General features: G+C 47.2%; 1 protein-coding gene across 1 annotated transcript in view; it reads right to left on the bottom strand.

The window, feature by feature from the left end:
* The window catches only part of CSMD2 (CUB and Sushi multiple domains 2), a 241,716-nt gene that overhangs the window by 125,807 nt on the left and 89,880 nt on the right, over positions 1-26,029 (bottom strand). Inside the window, exons 6-8 of the mRNA XM_041479143.1 lie at positions 13,227-13,339; positions 2,977-3,064; positions 1,877-2,001 (exon numbers count right to left, since the gene is read on the bottom strand). Coding sequence (XP_041335077.1) covers positions 1,877-2,001; positions 2,977-3,064; positions 13,227-13,339 — 326 coding nt within the window. The remainder of the gene's footprint in view (positions 1-1,876; positions 2,002-2,976; positions 3,065-13,226; positions 13,340-26,029) is intronic.

Here is a 26,029-nt window from a genome sequence, read left to right as displayed (position 1 = left end):
TTTAAAGGGATTCAATTAAAAATATTACAAGTTGTTCTTTATTAGCATTACAAATATCACAATGTGACATTTCAGAGAGGGAATGAAAACAAAATGGCCAAGGGCAAAATGGAAAAAAAACTCCATTCCCTGATGGCTCATGGCACAGGATAAGGCTCCTGGGGAAGCACAGCTCCAAAATTCCACATTTCCAGTTAAAAATCTCCCTCCATCTCTGCTTTTCCAGGTTTTGTTCCAGTCTTTCCTCTAACAGGAGAAGGAGGAGAGGGGAGAAAACAGCTGGAATAGGGAGAGGGATGATCCTGCTCAGGGTTTGACATCCCTGAACAAAAGGAATGTTCAGGAGAGAGGGAAGGGAAGGGATTTAGGGACAGTTGGGAGGGGTCTGAGAGGGGAGAAGAGGGTCCAGAAACGGGGGCTGAGGGGCTGAAAAAAGCTTTAAAGTGAGGATGGGGAGGCCTTGGGGAAGATTTCCCAGAGAAATCGTGGATGCCCCATCCCTGGAAGTGTCCAAGGTCAACCTGGGATGGGGGAAGGGGTCCCTGCCCATGGAACAACATTTTCCGTAAGGTTCCTCCCAACCCAAACCCCTCTGGGACTCTCTGACCTGGCCAAGGGATGGCCTGAGGGCAGGATGGGTGAGAAATGGACATGAAGGAGCTGGGAATTCCCACAAATCCCAAAATCCAGCCAAGCTCAGCCCCCTCAGGCTGCCCCTGGATCCCTGGGAGTGTCCAAGGCCAGCTTGGAGCAATCTCGGAGAGTGGAAGGAGCAGGATGGTCCAACCCAAACCATTCTGGGATTATTTGACCTGAGGGCAGGATGGGTGATGGAAAAACATTTTCCGTAAGGTTCCTCCCAACCCAAACCCCTCTGGGACTCTCTGACCTGGCCAAGGGATGGCCTGAGGGCAGGATGGGTGAGAAATGGACATGAAGGAGCTGGGAATTCCCACAAATCCCAAAATCCAGCCAAGCTCAGCCCCCTCAGGCTGCCCCTGGATCCCTGGGAGTGTTCAAGGCCAGCTTGGAGCAATCTCAGAGAGTGGAAGGAGCAGGATGGTCCAACCCAAACCATTCTGGGATTATTTGACCTGAGGGCAGGATGGGTGATGGAAAAGGGACATGAAGGAGCTGGGAATTCCTAAAAATCCCAAAATCCAGCCAGGCTGAGCCCCCTCAGACTCCCACTGAATCCCTGGGAGTGTCTAAGACAGTGGAAGGAGCAGGATGGTCCTCAAGGTCCCTCCAACCCAAACCATTCTGGGATTTGATCTGAGGGAAGGATGGGTGATGGAAAAGGGACATGAAGGAGCTGGGAATTTCCACAAATTCAGCTTGGAGCAATCTCGGAGAGTGGAAGGAGCAGGATGGTCCAACCCAAACCATTCTGGGATTATTTGACCTGAGGGCAGGATGGGTGATGGAAAAGGGACATGAAGGAGCTGGGAATTCCTAAAAATCCCAAAATCCAGCCAGGCTGAGCCCCCTCAGACTCCCCCTGAATCCCTGGGAGTGTCCAAGGCCAGCTTGGAGGAACAGTGGAAGGAGCAGGATGGTCCTCAAGGTCCCTCCAACCCAAACCATTCTGGGATTTGATCTGAGGGAAGGATGGGTGATGGAAAAGGGACATGAAGGAGCTGGGAATTTCCACAAATTCCCAAATCCAGCCAGGCTGTGCCCCCTCAGACTGTCTCTGGACCCCTGGTAGTGTCTAAGACAGTGGAAGGAGCAGGATGGTCCTCAAGGTCCCTCCAACCCAAACCATTCTGGGACTCTCTGACTGGCCCGAGGGCAGGATGGGTGATGGAGAAGGAACATGAAGGAGCTGGGAATTCCCACAAATCCCCAAATCCAGCCAGGCTGAGCCCCTCACCTCTGCAGACGGGCCGGTGGTCGCTCCAGGCCACGATGATGTCGCTGACTCTCTTGCAGGTGATGCTCTTGGAGCCCTGCAGGTCGTAGCCCTCGTTGCAGGAGAACTGGATGCTGGAGCCCAGCCTGGAGAGGGGACACAGGGGACATCAGCCTGCTCCTGCCTCGTGCATCCAGGATTTGGGGCCAGAGCCATCCCCTGGCCCCACGGGCAGCAGGAAGGGAGGAGGGACCAGCTCTGCCTCCCCTCTGCCGTGTTTGCCCCAGGTGCTGATGTCCAAATCCCAGTTTTAGTGACATTTCAGGGGGAATTTCATCCACAGCCCTGGGAGAGGACACGCTCAGTGTTCTCATAAAGTGAAATAAAAATCTTTATCAACTGCTGAGAGTTCTGCTCTTTGATCTGTGGTTTGGATTCTGAGCTTTGCTGTTCCAGCTGCTTTGCTCACTGGGTAACACAATCCAGTCTGCAGCAGCTGGGAATTCATCCCAAGGAATTTAGGGGCTGTTAGGATTCCCTTTCCTCTGCCCTCCCTCCTTTGCTGGATTTGAGGAGAATTTAACAGACTGGGATTTGATTGAGAGACATTTTCCATGAGCAAAACATCCCTGGGCAGCAAAATCAGATGAAATATTGATTCCCCACAGCCACCAGCAGCTGGGGCATCCCTGCAAAGGAAAACTGGGAACTGGAAAGGAACAACAGCTCTGGTTGAAGCTTTCTAAACCCCAATTAGCTGGCACCACACAGACTCAGTGACAAGGAACCTCAGTCACCTCAAATTCTCTAAGGGCAGGGCCATGCTGGGGCTTGAGCTAATTTGAAAAGTGATTTTGTTTTTTGGCTGTTTCACTTTTTCAGGGGAGGGATGACAGCACAGAGGGATTCTACAGCCTGGATTGGGAAAGGATAAAAATACTCCAAGAGATCTTTAGAGAGCCTCACGTGGAACAGCACACACAGGCAGGGTTAACACACGTGTTCCCCAAAACTGGGCAGGATTTTGGGAGGGGGACAGAGCAAACAGAGCCCCCCACACCAGGAGCACAGCCAGGGACACCCAGGAGCTCATGCACAGAACACACAGAAAATGTTCTTACCTAAAATCGTTGCCTATCCTTTTGCCTCTCTCGGGAATCCCAGGGTCTGGACACAAATTATGTCCCTGGGACACACCAACCTGAGTTACTACAAAGCAAAAAACAGCACATACAGAGACAGAATAGCAAAAGGAACATTCTTTCAGCAGCTGTCTTGGTGGATGTGGCGAGAAAAATGGCAACTGGGAGCTCAGAAACCTTAATGTTTTATTCCAGAAAAACAACAGCTTTGGAAACAAATATCCTGCTCAGTATACACACCCAAGAGTTTTCTAGGAAATGCCAGCTAGGGACACAGTTTTCCCTCCGTTCCACTACAGAAATACCTCTAGAAGAAGTTACATTTTTGGTATTTTTTCCATTCTGCTAAATGACACCAACCACAGAGCCCGTTTGCTGTGATTAAAACTCCACCTGCCACCCTCCAAGGTGATCTCACAGCCCTCCAAGCCCAGCCCAGTGTGCCAGGGAAAGAAAACAACTCCATGAAAAGGCAGGTGTGTGATCCCAGGGGGGGAAAACCAAGCACAGAACGAGAGGGAGAAAGGAGAGGGGAATGCAAGTCGAGGGTTTGAAAGCCAAGTCATTTAGTTGGAACATGGAAAAAATTATGGAGCAACCTGGATGCCAACAAACATGAAATCCATGGAGTGGTGGCCAGCACTGAAGAAAGCTCCCAGCTCCATCCTCCCCATTTCCAGCCCTCTCCAACCTGCCTGAGGCACAAAAGAGGGTTCAGGGTGGGGGAACCTGGGGGGTTCCTCAGCCCTGGCACAATCCTGATTTCCAGGCTAAATTCCAGCACAGTAACAAGGGACAAAAGGGGGATGTTGCCACAGGAATTCGAGGGGATTTGGTTTTCTTTGCACCCAAACCAACAGCACATTTCTCAGCCATGACGCTGAATCACTGGAACAACCCCGTTCCCATTCCACCTCTGCCCAGCACTGCATTACAGGGAAGAAAATCCTAATTTTATTCCTAACACGGTGCCCCAAAGGCCACTGCCAGGGGGAGGGTGACACTGAGGTGACACCAGCCCGTTCCTCATGGCAGACAGAGGGCTCAGCAGCTGCAGCCCTGCAGAGGCAGGGGGGAAGGGGAGAATCCATGGGGAGAATCCACCCACACTGGACACACACAGAGCCAAGACCATCCAATATTTGGGAATTTACCACTGGGGAATCCCTGGTGAATCCCCAGCTACAGCTCTTCCTACAAGGAGGATGCTTCCCAACTTTTGCTGATCCCAAAAATACTCCAGCTTCTCCTCAGCACTAACACCTCCTCTGATGCCCTTTCAGTTCTTTTTAGGAATTTCCTTTTTAAGGCCCTTTTTCCCTCCCTTCCCTCCATGCTGGAGCAGGAATTGTCCCCACACATGGCTCTGCTTTCCCTCACGATGCTGTGGTGCTCTCCTGTGTGTGTGGGAGGGCACAGAGGTGACAGAGACATGGGTTCATGGAAAACAGCCTCCTCTGGGATTGTTTTCTCATTTTCCACATCCATAACCCCTGGTTAAGCTCAGTCAGCAGCACCAAAGCAGCATCCAGCATCCCTCCATTTTCTGTAGCTCCAAACTTTGCCACTTTTCACAGGCCCAGAGGATTCCAAACCACCCCAGAGCGTGAAGGAAGGGAGCCCATGGATTCAGCTCCCAGCTTCTGACAGGAAAAGTTTGGCTGAACAAAGTCCCCAGGTGCCACCATCCTCCTTGGGCTCCTTCCCTCCACCCAAAGGTGATGCCTGTGCACAGGCAGCTCCAAACAAAGGAAAATTCACCTCAGGATGAGAGGCCCAAGGAGGGTTTTATGTCCCAAAGACATGTGGGAGTGAAGGAAAGTGCTCAAATTCCTGATTTTACTCTGTAAACCACCCCCCTGACCAGACACACCTGTGACAACCAATTTCCAGGGCTGCACCCCAACACTTGGGAGCTCTTTCTCAGAGGAAAATCCCATTCCCACAGCAAATTCCTCCTCCCATGGTCAAAACCCCCCCAGACCACCCTTTCTGTGCCCCTGGAGTGGGTCACTTCTGCCACACCCAGTGATTATTTCCCATATCAGATAAAAATGAAGCCTGGAATTCCAAACTTTGGGAAGAAATGATCCCAGATCCCCAGGAAAACAAAGGCCCAGAGGAGAGTTTGTCACCCCAGTGCTGATGTCTAAGCCCAGCTCATGTCTCATTAGCTGGAGATTCATTAACACCTAAAAACACGTGTAGATAAAGCAGAGAACAGGGAAGATAAAGCTGAGCAAGGGGGAAAGGGAAGATAGCTCCATATCCTGGGAGTTGGGGAATTTCTCTTTTAAGGAGAGTGAAAGAAAAGGATGAGATGGATTAGATGCTCATTTACAGAAACTTTTTTTCTCTAGTTTCTGTTTTGAACACACACACACACACACACACACACACTCAGAACAGCCCAAAGGTTATAAACTGGATTTGTCATGCTGAAAATTTGCTGTGTTCACCTTCCCAAAGTTCCACCTGAACCCTTCAAGGTTACTGGAAAAACAACAGACCCCAAAAATTGTGATGAACTGCTCAATTTCTGTATCAGAAGCTCAGGAATTCTCTCCCCCAACCATGGGATTGATTTTCCATCCCTTCATCCTCCTGATTTATGGATTTTTTCCCCCTGCAAGAACACAAGCAGCTGTTACATCACTACATTTTGCCTCCATTCAGCCACACAAAACACACAAGGTTTAATCTGACCAGGCAATCCCAAATCCAAAACCTCTGCAAAAACCTGCAGGATTTAAGAGTGGATTCTTCCAGGGAGGATTTTAGGCCAGGTTTTAGCAAAGAGCACTTGGAAAGAAAACATTGCTGGTAGGAATAATTAAAAATAAAGCAGGGACTTCAAGGTTAGACTTGATCTTTTCCAGCCTTAATGATTTTAGGATTCTGTGGCACAGCTTTAAGTGTTACCAAGAGACACAAAAATTCCTGAATTTCTGGTACTTGAGTCAGAGCAACTGGAAATTGCTCTGGAATAGGAAATTTTTTTACCCAGCCTGTCCCACCTGTGGAATTATCTGTGATGCAAACTCAGCTCATGGAAGTTTGGGAGCACAGAGGGGCTCAGCCAACCCTGCAAATCCAGCAGGGAGCAGAGCAGATAAGGCTTTGCAAAAAACAAAATTAATAAAAACCTGATTTTCCTGGTGCCATCTCCTTGGGAATCAGCACTTCTGCAGCTGGAAATTCCCTGTGGGAGCAGAAGGCTCCAAAATGGGGATAATCAGGGCTGAAAATCCAGACCTGATGGAGAGCAGGGCACGGGGAAGGAGCTGGAGGGTGACAAGGACCATGGAATGGGGCCACCATCCCCATCTCCATTTTTCCAGCTCAACAACTTCCAGCCTGAGCTGTCCTCCATCAGCAGGATGAGATTTGAGCTCCCAAGATGCTGCTCCGAGCCCTTTGGGATGGGATAAACCAGGCAGGGGGGATGAATTCCTGTTTTTTCTCCTCAGAAGTACAGGATCTGCAGGAAAGGGAAGCGCAGGTGCTGTGTCCTCCTCACCTCAGGGCATTAAAAAAAGGGTAAAACTGCTCCAAAGGCCATTCCCAGGAAGGAGAAATGGGAATTCTGTGTATTGTTAACACCAGAATACTTCATTAAATCAATGATTTCACTCCTTTCCCCACGTTCCCTAAAATCCAGGGCAAAACTCCCCCCACTCCAAACACACCCCTCTGTCTCCACACCCAGCCAGGGGGGTTCCCAGCTGGATTTTCCACTCAGTCAAATGCACTGGGATGTTTATTCCAATAAATTCTTCCTGGCAAGGAATGTAACACTCAGCCAGCAGCAGCCTGGACTCCATTTTAAAGGATAATTTCCTTTAAAATTGAATTATTTTCCCCTGGACACACCCCCAGTGTTTTCTGCTCTGGAGATTTTGGGTTGTTTTTTAACTTTTTTTGGGCTTTGCTCCTAAAAAAACAGAGCCTCTAAAAATTCTCCTGGGAGCTGGGAGGGAGAATCTCCTTCCAGACAGACACTGAGCCACGATTCAGATCCAGTCCATGCGTTTTTCTGAATTTTGTATGCAAAATCCACCCAGCTGAGATGTGCAAACTGCTCCTCTCTGATGGGGGTAATGGGCTGTGCAACAAAACGAGCAATTCCAGCTTCTCCCCTAAAATCCATCTGGAAAAATGCTCCATCCTGCTCCCATTTGAATCCATATAAAATATTAACTCCCAGTCAGATCCCTCCTGTTTCATTTTAGTAAGAGCTCAAGATTCAGGGACAAAACTCACAAGTTTTGCTCCTGATTTGGGAAGAACCTGGTGGAAAACGGAAAGATTTCCCTCCTGCCCGAGGGAGGCACAGCAGATGTTCTGCCCCTGACACACCAAGCACTACACACAACCTTAAAAATCAGCATTACAAACCCAGAATTATAACAGGAATTGGGATAATTCCAACAGGAATTGAGATAAAAGAGCCTTCACTGCAGGATTTGGGATAACCCAGCCCTCACTGCAGGAATTGGGATAAAAGAGTCTCCACTGCAAGAACTGGGATAACCCAACAGGAACTGGGATAATTCCAACAGGAATTGAGATAACCCAACAGGAATTGGGATAATTCCAACAGGAATTGAGATAACCCAGCCCTCAATAGCAGGAACTGGGATAACCCAGCCCTCACTGTGAGAAATTGGGATAAAAGATCCTCCACTGGCAAAAAATTGGAATAAAAGAGCTTTCACTGTGAGGAATTGGGATAACTCAGCCCCCACTGCAGGAATTGGGATAACCCACTGTCCAAACCACTTTCTGGGAGCCTTTTCCTGATGAGCCAGCCCTTATCCTTGGAGAAACCCACTTCAAACCCTTCTCCTCATGTTCTTCATCTTGTCAGGCTTTCATCCCTAAATTAGCACATTCCTAAGACAAAGCTGTCAAGAAGAATTACCCATGTAACTAAAGAGGGGGTTTTTAATCGTGCTGGGCTTTTTTTTGGGCTTAAAAAGAACCTGTTTGGAACAGCTGCTGCAGGAGGCTCAGACAGGGAGAGGCTCCTTGAAGCTCACCTGAGGTGCTGCTTTGAGGGAGATGCTGGGTGCAGCTTTTCACTCATCATTTCCTCACAGCTTTTGGCTTTCTCTTTAAATAAAGCAGCAAGAACTTCAAAAATTTTAGCTGGAAAATATTCATGAGGAAAAGCTGCTGCTGTTCCTGTCTTCCTCAGCAGCTTCAATCTGTTCAGGGCAGCTGCCTTTTTTTATTAATTTAAGAAGGGAAAACTAATTAACAGCAGGCTGCTGTCAAAGCAAATTGAACTCTTTGTTTCTTTTTACTCCAAATTCACCTGCAAGTGCAGCAGGAGGAAAAAAAAGCAGCAGGTTTTGGGATGCCCCAAAGGTCCACGTGGATGGGAATCACGGGGTATTTCCAGCTTCATCTCAAGGTTTTTAATAAATGTGGTATCAATGGATCAGAAAAAGGACTTGGGGCTACCAGAACTAACATTTTTGGGGTAAAAATCTATTTCTGCTTCAAATAAAATAGTGACAGACATTCCTGTAGAGATTCTCCAGCTTTTTCCAAGGAAACACAGGGATAACTCCCCAGTCCCAGCCCAACATTCCCTCCCAGGCAACAAAACCCAGGCAAATCCAAGTCTCCAAGGCCGAATTTGGATTTTGATTTGAATTTTCCAAGGATGTGGGTTGGGACTCTGCAGTCTCTAAGTCTCTGCTCTGTGGTTTTGCTCTGGGGCACGAGCAGTGATGGAGCAGCTCTACAAAATAATCCCCATTTTGGTATTCTCCACAGCTTCCCACTGCACATCCCATTATCCAGCCCCCAGGGAATGTTCCCACTCTGCACACAAACAAAAAGCTCAGCTCAGATGATTTGTGCACCACAAAGGGAATTTAGAGGCCAAGCAAAGCTTCCCAAGCATTGGTGAACCCCACCAGAGCTGATGATGGCACCATGGATGGGATGAGACATCCTGGGGAACTCTTCCATGAGGACACAGCAAGCTGCAGGGATTTCCCCAGTGCTGAACATCCCAAATCCAGGAGAAGGCAGTGGAAAGTGCCAGGGAGTGCAGTGAGAGGAATTTTAAGGTCTCTTCCAACCCAAACCATTCCAGGATTCTCTGGCACAGGGAAATTCATAATTTGGATACAGCCAGGCTTGGAAATTTTTCAGGGACACATTTCTAACTAAGGTTCTCCCAGAGCCATCCCATCCAACATCCCCCTCCAACCCCATTCCTGATGGAAAACCTGGCTCCCAAACCCCTCAGCAATGGGAACAAGGCACTCAGCACTGAGCACCAATCCCAAAATTCAGAGCCCAAGCTGCATCCCCAGGAAACATCTCCTCCCCTAATTGTACCGTGTCCCTTTCCGGGAGAATTGAAAGGTCTCTTCCGGTGAAGATAAATTGGTGAAGATAAATTGATAAAGAGGGATCACTGCATCCTCTCCTCCTCATCCTTCATTCTGGAGCCCTAATGATGGAAGTCAGACTTTACAAATGACTCCATTTAGATCAGAACCAGGCACAGCAAAGCACCACTTGTTTTGTCCTTTTATAAAAAAATTAAACAAATAAGAACAATTCTCCCACTCCCTGCCCTCAAAAATCTGGTATTTGAAAATCTACTTTGTTTGTAAATTGGAATGTGGAGCAGTACTACAAAGGACTGTGTCAGGATAATTGGATGAACAGAAACTCCTGTTTTCTGGAGGCTTTTGCTGCTCACACACATCCAACAGATCTAATGGAATACTCAGCATCCTGTCAGATTTGAGAGATGACATTACAAAGCTCTGCCAGCATGGCAGGCAGGCCGGGCTGTTCCTTTCAAACCACTTCGTGTTGCTCTAAATGAGGATTTAAGCAGACATTTATTTATTTTTAATTTGGAAAACAGCGCTTCAGCAGCAACAACAGAAAAGAAAATCTATTCCATGAAGCTCTGCTCTCCTTGTTGGGGGAATTGCTGTTAAATCCAGATCCTGGCTGGGTCTCTCCCTCCTGCTGGGATGATTCAGGAGCAGGATGCTCACAGGGGTTCTTGTTCTTGGTGAAGAGAAACCCCCATCAAGTGCAACTCTTTGGAAAAATTCCTCTTTTGGCAGCCTGAGCAATGGATCTTTGGGAATCAGAGCCTGCACAAACACTGGGATTGTACAGAATTGCCCAGGAGACTCCACAGATCTCATGACAGGAGCTAAAAATCCCTTTGGAACCCAAGGGTGTGATCCAGGATGAGGAGGGTGAGATCCAGGATGAGGAGGGGAAATATCCAAGATGAAAAGGATAAGATTGAAGATGAGGAATGGAAGATCCAAGATGAAAAGGAGAAGATCCAAGATGAAGAATGGAAGATCAGGATGAAGAGTGGAAGATCCAAGATGAGGAAGGGAAGATGCAAGATGAAAAGGGGAAGATTGAAAATGAGGGGAAGATCAAAAAAGAGAAGGGCAAGATCAAAAATGAGAAGGGGAAGATCCAAGATGAGGAGTGGGAGATCCAGGATGAGCAGTGGGAGATCCAGGATAAAAAGTAGAAGATTCAAGATGAGAAATGGAAGATCCAAGATGAGGAGTGGGAGATCCAAGATGAGCAGTGGGAGATCCAGGATAAAGAGTAGAAGATCCAAGATGAGGAGTGGGAGATCCAGGATGAGGAGTGAGAGATGAGGATGAAGAGGAGCAGATCTGTCCAAACTGAAGCCAAACTGATCTATCCATGGGTAGAGCTACTGATCTTCCCATGGACAGATCTGTAGATCAAAGCCATGGATGGGATTGGGACCAACCTGGGATATTGGGAGGTCGCTGGCCATGGAAAGGGTGGAAGTGGATGGGATTTAAACCCATTCCAAACCATTCCAAGATTCCATGACACCCTCACAAAGCCCTTTAAGTGTCTCTGGTGACCAGCAGAGAGCTGCCCAGCCCCTCCCTGAAGGAGCAGCTCTGTCCTGTGCAGGGCTGGAGCTCATCCCATTTATCTTCCTGCCCGAGGGAAGGAAGCGGCCGGGTCGGGGAGATCGATAAAAGCTGCAATTATGTGTTGGTAACAATCAGCTCCAGAGCAATTAGGGAGCCAAGTTCTGCCATAAAACATGTGCAGAGAGGTGCAACAGCAGCCAGGGCAGCATTCCCATCTCTCCAATTCCAGCCCTGCATTTCCAGCCCCTCTGATGGGGTGGACACTTGAGGTGCTGCCACCTCACCTGATTAAAAACTTCTGTATTATTTTCTTCCACCTTTTTGAGGAGACAGGATGGGGAAGAAATTAAAAAAAAAACAATCCTGTGCACAGATTTCTCCCAGTCCCTTTGATTTCCTTACATGGAGAATGGGAAAAAAGCATTTGCAAAAATCAAGATTCACCTTAATGAAAGGGAAAAGGGAAAGGGGAAATATTTAACTCTCCCTAGAAGGGAGCAAAACGAATTTGCTGTATTCAACAACAACAACAAACAAACAAAAAAAAAAAAAAAACAAAACAAAAAAAAAAAAAAAAAAAAAAAAAAAAAAAAAAAAAAAAAAAAAAAAAAAAAAAACCACAAAAAAAAACAAACCCTCTCCACAGCCTGATTGCATCTAACCTTGCTTTTACATTCCTAAAGTGATTTCCAAATGAGGGCACGGATTAGGGAGAGCAGAGAGGGAGCAGACAGAGAAGGTGTTCTGCAAAACTCGGGATCAATTTAAACAAGCTGGAAGGGAAATTGTTTTCTTATAGATTATCAGCAAAGCCAGACCCTGTCCCAGAGGACACAGGGGGTTCATAAATGATGTACAGACACGTCTTTGGAAAAGAGACAGCAAATTAGAGCCACCCTAAAGCCTCCCTTGCTTCTCCTGGCCGATCCTGATTCAGCTCTCCTGATGAAAAATGCATTTCGGCTGCTGCGCTTCCCGTGGAATGACATGGCCTGTTTTGTAGGGATTTATCTCCAGTGAAATATTTATGTCCAGGCCAGGTTGTGGAAAGGGTTACAGGGAGGTTTTTAAAGTATCAGCATCTCCTGTCCTACAGATCCCACTGCCTGCAGACACCTTCCCTTCTTTCCCTGGGAATCTTCACTGCTTGGCTGCTTGTTTTGCTGGATTTTTAAGCATTGAAAGGCAGAAAGAAGCTGCTAAACACCACAAAAACTGTCAGGAAAAAAGAGGGCAGGTCCCTCTGTCAGCTGGGCCTAGGTCCTGCCTGGATTCCAGCTCAGAATGGGGAGTTCAGTTCATTTTCCAACACTCAATCCCCAGTTCATTCCCTCTGCCAACGCCGCGCACGAGACGAGAACCCCCTGACATTTATCTGATCAGGGGGAATGAGAACATTCATCCTGACTTTGCTGTGGAGGGAAAAGGCTGACTCAGACAGGGAAAAGACATCCAAAGGGAAACTGATTTTTCCAGGTGTTGGTGCTGCAAAGCAACAACAAAAGGTTTGGGGTTTCTTTTTTCCTTGCAGTTTAAAGTCATTTATAGGTTCAAGGAAAGCAGGAAAGTTAAATAATGATGTGGTTCGTGTGTTGAGGCCATGACAGCCCTGTTAACAACAACCTGGGAACATCCAAACGAGGCAGCTCTGTGGATTTATCCAAGGAAAATCTTCTCCCTTTCCCCTGACTCCTCTCCAGAGCTTTTTCCCAGCAAAGGCCTCTTGAGAGCAAACCTGCAGAGCTCCCCTGAGCCCAGCCTTGGGAGAGGACCCAAAACCATTCCTGCTCCTTCTCTGCTCTCCTGGGTCCTGCCTCCAGAGCCAGCTGCACCCACAACTCCTTCAAAAACATCCCAGGGAGGGGTGGGAACGCTTCCAAGGAATCCACTCAATCCATTCTGGTCCCATTCTGGTCCCACCTTCACTGCCAAAGGATCTCCTGTCCCTCAACAGCACCTGAACATCCCCATCCTGAAATCTTTATCCCAATCCTGAATTCTGCCCTGTGAGGGTGGGAAGGGGCTGAGATGGATTTTCCAGAGAAGCTCCTGAATCCCTGGAAGTGTTCAAGGCTAGGCTGGAGAGGACTTGGAGCACCCTGGGACAGTGGAAATGTCACTGGATGGGTTCTGAAGTCCCTCCCAACCCAAACCAGGCTGGGTTTTTCTACGAAACCCACACTTTGGAGGATTCCAGCTGGAAAATAACAGCAGCAGAACCATGCAGGGAGGCAGCTGGGGATTCCTGGCAAAGCAGGGGTGGGTGAGGCCAGGCAAAGGCATTTATTTATTGCTCCTTACCTTGGTACTGGGCACTGAAGCCCTTCTGCCTGTGGTTGCCATCAGAGGTGAAGTGCAGCCGCAGCCAATTTTTACTGCTGATCACAGGGGCAGGCAAATTCATCCCAGTGAACCTGCAAGAGAGCAAAGCAGCACAGCCACGTCAGGAGCTGGGAGTGACGCCCCAAACCCACCTACAGCCACGTCAGGACCAGGAGTGACACCCCAAACCCATCTACAGCCATGTCAGGACCAGGAGTGACACCCCAAACCCACCTACAGCCATGTCAGGAGCTGGGAGTGACGCCCCAAACCCACCTAAAGCCACATCAGGACCAGAAATGACACCCCAAACCCACCTACAGCCACGTCAGGAGCTGGAGTAACACCCCAAATCCCCCTACAGCCACATCAGGACCAGGAGTGACACCCCAAACCCACCTACAGCCACGTCAGGAGCTGGAGTGACACCCCAAACCCACCTAAAGCCACATCAGGACCAGGAGTGACACCCCAAACCCAGCTCTGCAGGCCATCCTGCTCCCCCAGGAGTTTGGGACTCCTCCGTGGGTACCACACAACCAAGGAGAGCACCCTCCCCACTCCAGGGCTGCTTCCAGCCCCACATTCCTGCAGGGATTCCCATCTGAGAGATCCATGTTTGTAATTACAGAGGTTTCCAGTCCTTTTTCCTAAGGCACAGAACATTCCCAGGCTCGTCTCTTCACATTTGGTTAACCCCACTACAAAACACGGTTTATTTTAACTAAGGAAGGAAAAGGATGGCAAGAACCTCTTTATTTTTTATTTTATTTATGACCAATCCCAACCTGAGGAAGACTCCAGCCAGCAACAGAGGTGGGCAGCTCCAGAGCCCAGCAGCAGCCCTTCATATCTGCTCATAATTTTATTTCCTTTTAAAATAAGATGTTGTTTGCTTCATTTAACTCCAGCTCACAATTCCTGGCTGAGTTTTGTCCCAAACCAAGGTCTAGACTGGAACACTTCAGACTCAGGCTGAGATCCACAATGGTGACATTCACCACTGGGGACATGAATGCTCTCTCTGTTCCTGCTAATGAAAGTTAATTATTTTAATTCCCAATTATCACTTACTTTAAAATTACTGCAATTTCAGCACCCATTATTGGCATTCCAACACCTTTTATTGCCATTCCAACACCCAGTTTTGCCATTCCAACATTCTTTTTTGACATTCCAATGTTCTTTTTTGACATTCCAATGCACCCTGCTTTTTTTAATGAAGGCAAAAGGATCCTGGGAATCTGTTCCATCTGAAGGGTAATTCAGATTTGATTATTAAACATTTTTTAGCAGCAGATCTGACAGCCCATGGAGCATCTGAAGAGTCCTTCAGTCACCCAGCCCATCCAGAGGTGACCTCAGCTCCTCCAAGTGGGAGCCAGGCTGGAATTGGCAGCGTTAATTAATGGCAGAGGGGCTGCCCTGTGCTCCCAGCCCGTTAATGAGCTGGCAGGGTGATTAGTGCATAACTGAAGCATCTCTGCCACCTACAGTACAATCCAAACCCTGGATTATCCCGTGCCTGGATCCTGCAGCGCTCTGAGATGATTCAAGACTGGGATTTGAGGTTGTTCCCAATCACTTCTCCATGGATTGTCTCCACCCCTGTTCCCCAGCCCTTTCAGGAGGATGAGGTGGAGCAGAAATGGATCCTCTTTTTGCCATCCTTGGGGAACTCCAAGGCAGCTGAACCCATTGAACTGGAAACTTTCTCAAAGAACAGAGTTCAAACAAACAGATTTGGGGCTGAGATCAAACATGGGATGGCTCAAACCCATCCTGAGGAAGTTCCCCTGGCATGTTGTTATGACAACATCCTTAATGTTCTCACCCCCCAAGGGCCATTCCATTCTTCATTCTGCAGCAGCAAACCCCTCAGAAATAATCTTTAGCTATGCAGAGCCAAATTTCCCTTTCACAGCTGTAATTCAACTGCCTGAGATAAAAACCAGACAACAATGAAGCAAAGCTGCCTGAATGAGGCTCAGCTTCTCCTGTCCTCCGTCCCTGCTTGTGGTTTTGATCAGCACATCCTTGAGGGGTGGATTCACCCCAAACCTGATTTGTTTTTCCTTTGTGTGACACCGAAGCCTCCCCATTAAACAAAATTCTTTATTCAAAACAGGGAGGGGTTCATGCCACCAAAACTCCTCTTTTTGAGAAAAAGCACTGAAGTGAGGCCTTCTCAACTCTTTTATTTCTTTCCTTGCTCTCTCACTTCCCACTGAATCCAGGCATTAAATATTTATCCCATTCCCTCCCCTGGCACAATTAGTATGGCTGTACATGGCTGGCACTGATTACTCTGCATTCACGTCCCATTATCTATTTACAATCCCAATTCCTGCTTTAATTTGTTTCCACGCAGAGAGGAAGAAAAGGAAGGGGAAAAAGAAATCAATAAAGTGTCACAAAGTGAGGCAGAAGCACTGGAGGAGCAGGAGGAGATGTTTGCACACCGATTTTGAGCACCCTGAAATTTGATTATCATCAATTTGGCCATTAGTTCTTCTTAAATGGACACAGATACGATGAGAATTCCTGGTGTGGATGCTGCAAACCCAGTGCAGGAGTCAAAGTCATGACTAAAGGCAGGAATTCCATCTGAAATCCTGTTATTTCAGGTGAAATATATGGAGATGATGGATTTAAACATGAATTTGAAGGAGCCCTGCTTTCCTGGTGCTGCCCAAAATTGGGGTGCAAATAAAAGCCAAGGACATCACTGGGGATGTTTTATCTTTTTTTTTACCCCATTGAACTGATTTTGTTGATTTAATTAAACCTCTCTGTTAATTTAATCTCTGTTTTGACACCCCTTTGGATCTCTGCTGATAATCCCGAACACCAGCCAGGCTGGGTCCTGGCTCCTCCTGGAGCCTCCACCACAAATTTTGGGTGAATCTCCTGGAAATTTCATCTTCCTGGAGATCAGATCCACCTTTTCCTTCCCTGGCTGTGTTAAACCCAAAGTCAGACCCACGGGAGTGAATGGGAGGAGTAGGAAGAGGAGGAGGAGGAAGGGAGATCCCAGCAGCTTTTCCATGGATGGAGGAGCCAAGGCTAGCAGTCAACACGAAATCCAAGGAGAAGAACACACCTGGATCACCCCTGGAATGCCCAGAAGAGGATGGAGCAGCTGGGATAATGGAATGTGTCCCTGCCCATGGATGGGGAGGCACTGGATGGGATTTAAGGCCCTTCCCAACCCAAACCATTCTAGAATTCCACAATCCACAATTGGATTTGGTGCTGTGGATCCTCAGTTTAACCAGAATTGTTGAGGACACAGAACTAAGCCCAGCCAAAATTTCACTCAGAGCTCCACCCTCAGCCCACTGTGAGCCTCCTTTTCCCTCCCAGCTTTTATTCCACTGATATCCTGCCAATTCTGACTCATTTCCCACTCACTACAACTCAGGGACACCTCTCAGCAGCTCTTCATCTCCCTGTGTATTATTATTCACTTCACCTGTATTTTTAACTTTTCATCCAAACCTCTCCTCAAATTATCAGGAGAGCTGTACCATTAATTCTGAACATCTTATTTGAGCTTGTCTGCTCTCTTAAACAAAATATACTTAAGCACCTCTAGACCTCATTTCTGGGTCGCAGGAGACTTCTCCTCACTGTGGACTTTTACAAGGAAAATGAATCATTAGATCAGTTATTGTTCCTCCTTTCCTTCTGCAGGGATGGGAGGAGCACTCCTGCACCTCACGTGGGTCTTAAAAACATCGCAGTGGGGAATTCCAGCCTTAAAACATTCCAGGGAGGAGGGGACTGGGAGGTCTGCAGGGGGCACATCCTTGCAAGGGGAATCCCTGACTGCTCCCAGAAGTTCCTCTGCCTTCTTTGTAGGGTGTTTTTTTACACAATTCCCTACAAGCAGAGGTGTTCCATGAGCCAAGCTGCTGCTCCCCGAGGTGTGTGGGTGATCTGGGGTCTGTCCCTGCACCTCCTGAGGCACTTGCAGGCTCTGGAGCAGGGTGAAGGTGCAGGAGTGCTCCTCCCATCCCTGCAGCAGCACAGGAGGAACAATAAATGACCTAATGATTCATTTTCCTTGTAAAAATCCACAGTGAGGAGAAGTCTCCTGCGACCCAGAAACGAGGTCTACAGGTGCTTAAGTATGTTTTGTTTAAGAGAGCAGACAAGCTCAAATAAGATGCTCATTAATTAATTAATGAGCCTTGGTAAGGTCAGGCCTTGCAGCTGCCCACGGAGGTTTGGAGCTCCCATCCCTGCAGGTGTCCAGGGCAGGTCTGGATGTGGCTGGGGACAAGAACTGGTGACAAGTTGGGCTGGGTGACCTTGGAGGGCTTTTCTAACCTCAGTTATCCCGGAAAGGAAAACAGATTCTTCCTCCTCCTCTGCCAGCGCTGCAGCCACAGGGAGACCTTTGTGCTCCTCGCAATTAAAATAATTAAATAATTAATCCCGCCCTCGCTGCTAATTACCCCAATAAAAAGAAGCCAAGCGACAGAACCAAAGCACTTCCCACACACACCCACCCTGAAACCAGAGCTTGGTTCCAGTCACACCACAGCGAGGTGACAAACACGATTAGATTTATTCCATTCAGAGCCAACCACCCCCTAATTCAGCACAACAGAATGCAACTGAGGCTCTCTAATGCTGCACTGCAAATCCTCCCCCCCAAACCTGCTACAGCTTTATTAGAATTTCCTCTGAAGCCTGGATATCAGAGCTGCAGAGATTGTTTTCCCCGGGCAGGCAGGGGGAGATGTGCTGATAAGGAGCAGGGCTGTGTTTATCAGCAGATAAATAACAACCAGCCCTCCGCGCAGGGCAGCCTCACTCCCGCCTTTGTCACCCTAACAATGCACTTAAATTCCATTAAACCTGGATTTTACTACCAAACAAGCCTGGGGAGGCAGGGAGGGGGATGTTTCAGCCCACTAAAATCTGCAGAGGGAGCCCAAGAAGCTGCAAGGGAGATTTTTGGAGCTGCATCCTGGCGCTTTTCCAGCTCACCGGGCACAGAAGTTGCTCCCTTTGGGGACCGGAGCACAATCAGGTCACCTCAGCTGCGCTCCCAGACACGCAGGAGGGGCTGAGCTGATCCTGGCTGCCTCCAGGATGTCACATTAATAATGGAAGAGGCTCGCTGGAAGTGACAGACTCGGTGGAAGTGACCCTGCCTGGTGGCAGCTCTGTCGGATTAAGCCCTTTTCTGACCTGGAGATGGGGCGGCTGAGATGCATTTCAAAAACTTTTTTATTCCATTTTCATTTAAAAAGTAAGACAATACAAGTGTTACAATTCACACTATGACAATCAAAAACCAGCTATTTCCTAGTCATGATACCATCAGTATTTCTTAACCTATCAACTTTTACCACACCATGCTACAAATACCTTAAAACCAATCATCTAAAATTACCCTTCATAAATCCTAATACATCTTTTATAATTCTATTTGTCCAGCATCTCTGGTCTTTTTTACAAGACCATCCTTTAAAACTTGTTTATTATTCAATTTCTCTCTCAACAACAACAATCCTATTCCACAACATTTCTAAACTCAACATTTACATACAAATACACACTGTGTGAACCTTCTGTCAGGTTTTAAGAATTTTTTACAAATCCATTCCCCACATTAGCTCCTCCAGGGTCACACCAGGCGTAGATTCAGCCCTGTCCTGTTCTCTCCTCCAGCCTGTCCCTCCTGTCAGGCGTTAATGTGACATTAAACAAAAGTTATTTCCAGCCCCTCTGCTCAGTCCCCAGCACCTCAGAGAAGGAGTTTCCCCAACCAACCCACACTTCCAGAGCCAGGATTCGGCTTCTCCACCACAAGCTCATCACAAAAAGGCATCATTTAACTGGAAAATCGGTGGGAAAATATTCCAGCAGCAGCCAGGATGGGCAGAGCAGGGATGTGCCCGTGGAATGAAAATCCTGGCACGCAGCACAGGAATCCCTCCCATCAGAAGTGTCACTGTTTCCAGTATAAACCAGTAATAATTAAAGCCCCTGAGGTGGCTGCAGGGCCAGTGGGAGGCAAAGAAATCATTCAATTCCTCCCCAAGGTCATCCAAGGAAATGAGGCCTCCCTGAAGATTCCCCAAGCTAAAATATCCATGGCCTGGATGTTGTAACTCCAGAAGAAGAGAGAGGGAGATCAAATATTGGGAAAGCTCTGGGAGGGAGCTACAAAAGGCAGGAAATCCAGCGTTAAGGCAAACATTGGAACAGATTCAAAAGGAGCAGAAGGGAGGAGGAAAAGCTGCAGATAAGGATTGTCTCACACGGGGACGTGTTTACTTTATTAATTCCTGATCCTGCTCTCCTCCCAGCAAGGTGAGAGGATTGGGCAGTGTGAAAAACGCCATTCACTTGTGTTAAAATTTTAGTAGTTTAACAGTAATAAAATAGTAATAAAAATGAGGACAGTAAGAATTTGGACAGATAAAGTTAGGACAATAAAAGATAATAAAAAGCAAAGAATTATGGACTTGGGGTGCTTTGCTCTGCTTGGGTCAGTTACAAAAAGTATCTTACATCACATTGTTTCTATTTTAATATTATGTCATAACCTAAAAAACTCTATTTACCACACGTAAAAGAGCTTAACTCTCCAACATAACACATATAATATTCATTTTAATATTATGTTATAACCTAAAAAACTCTATTTACCACCACGTAAAAGAGCTTAACTATCCAACATAACACATATAATATTCATTTTAATATTTGTGAAAAGCCAATCATATAATATACATTTTTCACAGGCAGGAATGAAACAAAAGCTGGGAATCTTCCCCAGCAGGGATCTGTGGTCACACACAGGGGTCAGCACCCAAATCCCCATGGCACGGAGGGGACGTGGCCAAGGTGACACAGCTGGGGTGGCCCCGAGCCCGGAGCTGGCTCTGCTCAGCTCCAATCTGCTGCAGTCTAGACATGCCTGGGGTCACACCTTGCTCTGGAAAAGTCATCTCACATGCTGATTTGTCTGTGTTTTCTGCATGGAAAATATTCCTGGCCCCATTTTTTTTAAGCTTCTTTTTTTTAGGTTTTTTGTTGCGTTTTTTTTGGGGGGGGGGTTTCTTTTTTGTGTTTTGTTTTTGGGGTTTTTTTGGGTTGTTTTTTTTTTTTTTTTTTTTGGTGTTTGGGTTGGTGTTTTTATGTTTGGTTGGTTTTGGGTCTTTTGTTGGTTGTTTTTAATTTTTTCCCCCTCATTTATCCAGAGAGCAGTGACTGGAGGATTAAAGGTGAGCACTTCAGCAGCTCCTCACAATTTACTCACACCACCAAGTGCAGCAGCACTCCCAGGTTGTCTCTGACCCCTCTCAACTCCAGGGAGCACCAGACACGAAGGCTTCTCCCATCCCAGCTCCTTCCTCCTGTGCCTCAACCCTGCCCTTACAAAAATCCAGTTTTTCCCCAGGATCCCAGCGTGGTTTGGTTGGAAGGAGCTCAAGGATTATCCAGCCCCACCCCACCATGGCAAGGGCCACCTTCCACCAGAGCAGGGTGTTCAGAGCTCCTTCCTTCCCCTCACAAGGGCAGCTTGTTGCTGATTTACACTAAAAAAATAAAAGACAGCACCAACAGAGATTATCTGGGATCACCGAGATGAATTTTTATGAGGGAACAAAGCCTGGGTAATGATGATGTTGAAGGAGCAGCCTTTTGCTCCAAATGGTCCCCCTGGTAATTCCTGCGGTGTCTCCACAAGTTTAATACACGGGATTATTGCAGGGAAGTCTCTCAGAACGCAGCAGATCCTTAACTTGCTTTGACATTGTCATTTTACACTGCATTATTCCACGGGAGAGCTGCAAAGCAATAAATCCTTCCTCTGCCAGGATGTGGGAGCCCTGTGAGAGGTGCCAGCAACAAATTGTTCAGCTAAATTCTCATTTCTGCCCCGAATTCCACCTTGTCCTCAATGACTCTTCAGAAAAAAAAAAGAGTCACCTGCTTAAAGCCTACAGGAAGCTCTGAGATTTCATTCCCTGATAAACTCATGCTGGAGTTTTAATTTAAAGCAGCAGGGACAAGAAAGGTGATTTTCAGTAACTTCCACTCCATGAAACTATCAGAGAAATAAAACTTTGGTTTTCCCCTTTTACTCCTTTCCAACCCAGCTTTGGCTCTTCCTGCCAAGAAAGACATTGTGAAAAGGTGTTTGCAAAGTTCTATTTATTTAGGGAGCTACTGAGTAACTCCAGCAGGAGAACATAAAACAAGCCTGGCCTTATCATTTTGGGTGAATTCTTCAGACAAATCCATTTTCAATGTGTTTGCTATTGAGAGAATTGCTGAAATTCACCACAAGTGAATAAATTGTTGTTTCTGAGGATCAAGTGGCACCTTCTCAGCAGCAAAGTGAGTCCACCCAATCATTCCAGCACCCACCCAGCAGCAACTCCTTTGGAGATTCCCTGGGTGAGGGGTCTCAGAAAAGGGGAAAAAAACCTCATTTTAAATTCCACCTGCCCCTGTGCTCCCACCTCCAGGCAGCCAGGAATTCCCAGGTGGGTTTATCAAGATCCCAGGTGGGTTTATCAAGATTCCCAGTGAGTTTATCAAGTTCCCAGTGCAGTTTGTTTCCTCCTTCAACAAAAGATGCCTGATGCACTCTGACCATTACAAAATGCTCATTAAAATCTCCACACTGTGCACAACTCCTATTTCACACCCCAGACAGGGCACAGCCTGCCAAATCAAAAAAAAACTTCCACCTGCCACTGGTAAAACATGGGAAGGAGACAGAGAATCAGCCAAGGTCACACAGATGGATCGGAGCAAACTGTGGAGTCCAGAAAAACCAATAAATCTGAGGGGTTTCCAGAAAACCCCGTAAATCTGAGGGGTGATTTCACATCCAGAATGCTACACAAATCCTGGGGAAGAACCTGAAACTCCCTGCTCCACCCAAAGCTGCGAGGAGGGGGTGGAATTTGTTAATTCAGGCAGTTTCACGCTGTCTCCTTGGTATCAATGGGTTTAGCTGGTGGAGTTGGACACAGGAGGAGCAGAGATTTCACTGGAACAAATCCCAGGGCAGCCTCTGCCAGGAACAGCTGCTCCCTGTCTGGGAGAAGCAGAGCCATTCTTCTTCCCAAAGTCTTACTGAACCAGCAAGAAAGGACTCAGAGCTGAGTGCCAGGAGCTGGGGACAAATCCAGCATGGCCAGGGACACCAGAACGACCCTTGAGGAGGAGCATCCTGGGGCTGATGGGTCCTAGGGAGAATGGGAATCTCCAAGGATTTCATCTGTACTCCTGAAAGCAGCTGATGATCACACAAAATGTTCATTTTACAGGAGACCCTGCTCTGCCCTTGGAATTCCTCGGAACAAATCCACCCTGATCCAAACCTGGTCTTTCTCCTCCAGTCAGTTTTTCTTTAGTTCAAACAAAAATTGTTATTTTATGGAGCCCTGGACAACTGCAGGTGAAAGCACTGCAGAGAGGGCAGCTATAAAAAAAAATGTTGTTAATATTTGAAGGACAATCCACGCAAAAACATGGGAAAAAAACCCCAATTGTTCCAGTTGTCCATCAAACTGTGAGCAGCATCCTGTACCTGTGGGTACAGATCACCCTTCATTATGACAACTCTATCAAAGTGCACTTGAGTCATTTCATATTTGCTGTGTCACAGTTACATTATCAACAAGTACGAGCAGAAATGGATTTTTACAGCCAAGAGATTAAATTACACACCCTCCCCTCACTGCCTCTCTCATGAAAATCCCCGTTACAAACAGCAGGTGAGTTAGAACACAAAGCAAGGCGGTGTTTGGTCTGTTCTGTTGACAAATATTACCCAAATATCAACCCCAAACCTCAGCGGGCAGCAGAGGGAGGTCACCTCCCTACCAAGGAAAAGCAGGCAGTGAATTCCACCTGAACACAGCTGCTCTCAGGAAATATTCCCACAGGGACACAGGGACAGACAGGGGGACACAGGGACAGCCAGGACGGACAGGGATGGACAGGAATGGACAGGGATGGACAGAGGGACACAGGGACAGACAGGGACGGACAGGGACCCAACAGGGTCAGATGGGGACACACAGGGACACTCAGGAACAGACAGGGATGGACAGGGATGGACAGGGACCCAACAGGGTCAGATGGGGACACACAGGGACACTGACAGGGACACCCAGGGACAGACAGGGACGGACAGGGATGGACAGGGACCCAACAGGGTCAGATGGGGACACACAGAATCACAACAGGGTCACCCCAGGACACATGGGGACACTCAGGGTCATCCAGGAACAGACAGGGTCACCCAGGGCTGAGGGCCCCTCTCAGCATCTCCTCAGCCCCAGCTCCCTCAGCCTTTCCTGCTCCAGGCCCTTCCTCAGCTCCACAGCTCTCCAGGAGCTCCTGGCCCTGCTGTCGCGAGGATCCCAGAGCTGGACAAGCACTCCAGATGTGCCTCTAGGGCTGACAATTTATATTTTTAATTCCCACTGAAGACAACAACCTGGAGCCCAGCTGATCCCACCTGCCCCACATGAAGTCACTCCTGCCTTCACTCCTTCCTCAGAGGACAAAAACCCCAGAAATGCTCTTGGTTCCTTTCTCCCAGAGGCCCTGGGGTGGACAATAACAATAAAAATATGCCTGCAGAGCTTTCAGCCTCAAAGCCTGATTTTCCAGGCACTCTCCTGCAGTTCCTCTGTAATGGCATTTTTTATGGCCCGGCCGAAGGAACCTAATCTTGCAATTATTCCATTTAATGCCATGTAATGGCTGGGCAGCTTCCTGGGATATGAGAAAGGAGAAGTGTGGTATAATTGCATTAAAGTGGGAAACAGGAGTAACTACTCACACTAAAAAGGATGAGGAATAAAAGGCAACATGGTGTGAATTGTAGAGAAAGGAATGGGTTTACGACATGCAGCCGAAGGTCTGGAAGCTTTTGAGAGGCACCATTCCCCTCCTGTCCTTTTCCCTTCCCCTCAGGACAATAAAGGAGGAAAAGAAGAGAGCTGGGAGCATAAAATCCACAGGGCTTGCAAAAGGGATAAATTGGGTTTGAGGATGGAGTGAGCAGGTCAAGGGCAAGGCACCTCCAGGGAGATTCTCCTGGTGCACTGCAGCATTCCCAGGAGAACCTGGCAGCACAAGGTCCTAAAGATGGGGAACACCTGCTGAGCAGCCCCAATTCCCAGGACAAAGACCTCCCTGATCCCTGACTTCACAGCATGAAAAAGGAGACTGGGAAAAATAAAAAGGGAATAAAAGTTATTGTTTGAAAAACCATTGGGGTGACCCTCAGCAGTGCAGGAGGGATGGCAGCATGGGGTGAATTCCTGAGGGGAAGGGCTCCTCACTCCATCTTGCAAAAGCCAAAAGTCAAGTGTCCCAGGCTTAGGAATTCAGGCACAATGAAGATTCAAGGAATTCTCAAGGAATGGAGGGAAAGGATTTTACCTTAACAGAAAAAAAAAAACAACAAAAGGGGGAAGGACGTGTCCCATGTGTTCCACATCTTCCAATCCATTCCATGATTCCATGAGTCTATTCTCCTTTGCTTTGCATGAGGAAAAACCACAAAACACACCACAAAACCAGCTGAGGCACCAAGTTTGGGCTGAAGGGAGCCACCTGAGCTACAGCGGGACCTGCTGGGATCCAAACAGAGCTTCTGAGCTCAGCTCTACACACCTGAGAGCACCTGTACCTGTAATAAATGCAAAAATTCACCCAGATATCACCAGATTATAAAATACAGTATTTTCTATTCACCTTGTGACTTTTAAGGCCCCATCCCTGTGCTGAGACCTTTTCCTGCCACCCCAAATCAGAGGGAAGAGTCCAAGACACGAAGCTTTTAAAAGCTGGATTCTCCCTGTGTAATTATGAGTACCAACAAAGAAAATGCTGAACCTTTTCCTTTCCTCTGCTCCTGCAGGAATGGGAATCTTCCAGACATTTCAGCTTCTCCCTCTGTCAAACTCCACACAGATCCTCCACACCTTCACACGTCTGATCCTTTCAGCTCAGCTCTCAAATGTCAACATTCATTTACCTCCTAATTAACATCATTACGAGCAGTGACATTTTTCTCGTCTTCCAGCTTAGTTTTCTTTGGATTTTTTTTTTTTGTTTTGTTTTTGTTTTTGTTTTTTTTAGTGTGTCCTGATGGTTTCTGTCAAGAGGCTGTTTTCACTTCCAGGTTTTTTTAAAAGTAACAGTAAAAACTTGTTATTTCCAATGAGGAGCTGCTGTGTATTCCAGGGATTGCTCCTGACAAGGAGGGGCTGGGAGCGCTGCTGGGAGCGCTCTGGCAACGGCTTTACCTCAACTTTAATTGCAATTCAGAGAGAGTCTTCTCCTCCTGTTAATTTTCCTGGCTTGCCTTTGACGTTATTCCTCCTGGCATGGAATTTTCACCCGCCTCAGCAAACTGGAGCCAATTCCATCCCTTCATCAACACTCACTACTTAATAGGGCAGGCAGAGCAGTGGCCAAGGTCTGTGAGGGGTTTCTGGGCATTTTTGTGGCATTTCATGGTTGGTTTTATGGTTGTTTTGTTGTGGTGTTGTTTTTTTTTTTTTTTTTTTTTTGGTTTTTCTGGGCATTTTTGTGGCATTTCATGGTTGGTTTTATGGTTGTTTTGTTGTGGTGTTGTTTTTTGTTTTTTTTTTTTGTGTTTTTTTTTTTTTTTTTTTTTTTTTTTGGGTTTTTTTTTTTTTTTTTTTTTTTTTTTTTTTGCCCCTTTCGATACAATATTATCTGCTAAACACAAGCTTTGCAAATTCTGCTTTTCA

Source organism: Pyrgilauda ruficollis, unplaced genomic scaffold, assembly GCF_017590135.1.
Source record: "Pyrgilauda ruficollis isolate IOZ18807 unplaced genomic scaffold, ASM1759013v1 scaffold48, whole genome shotgun sequence".
In the NCBI taxonomy this organism is placed as follows: Eukaryota; Metazoa; Chordata; class Aves; order Passeriformes; family Passeridae; genus Pyrgilauda; species Pyrgilauda ruficollis.
This window is presented reverse-complemented; position numbering and strand designations above follow the sequence as displayed.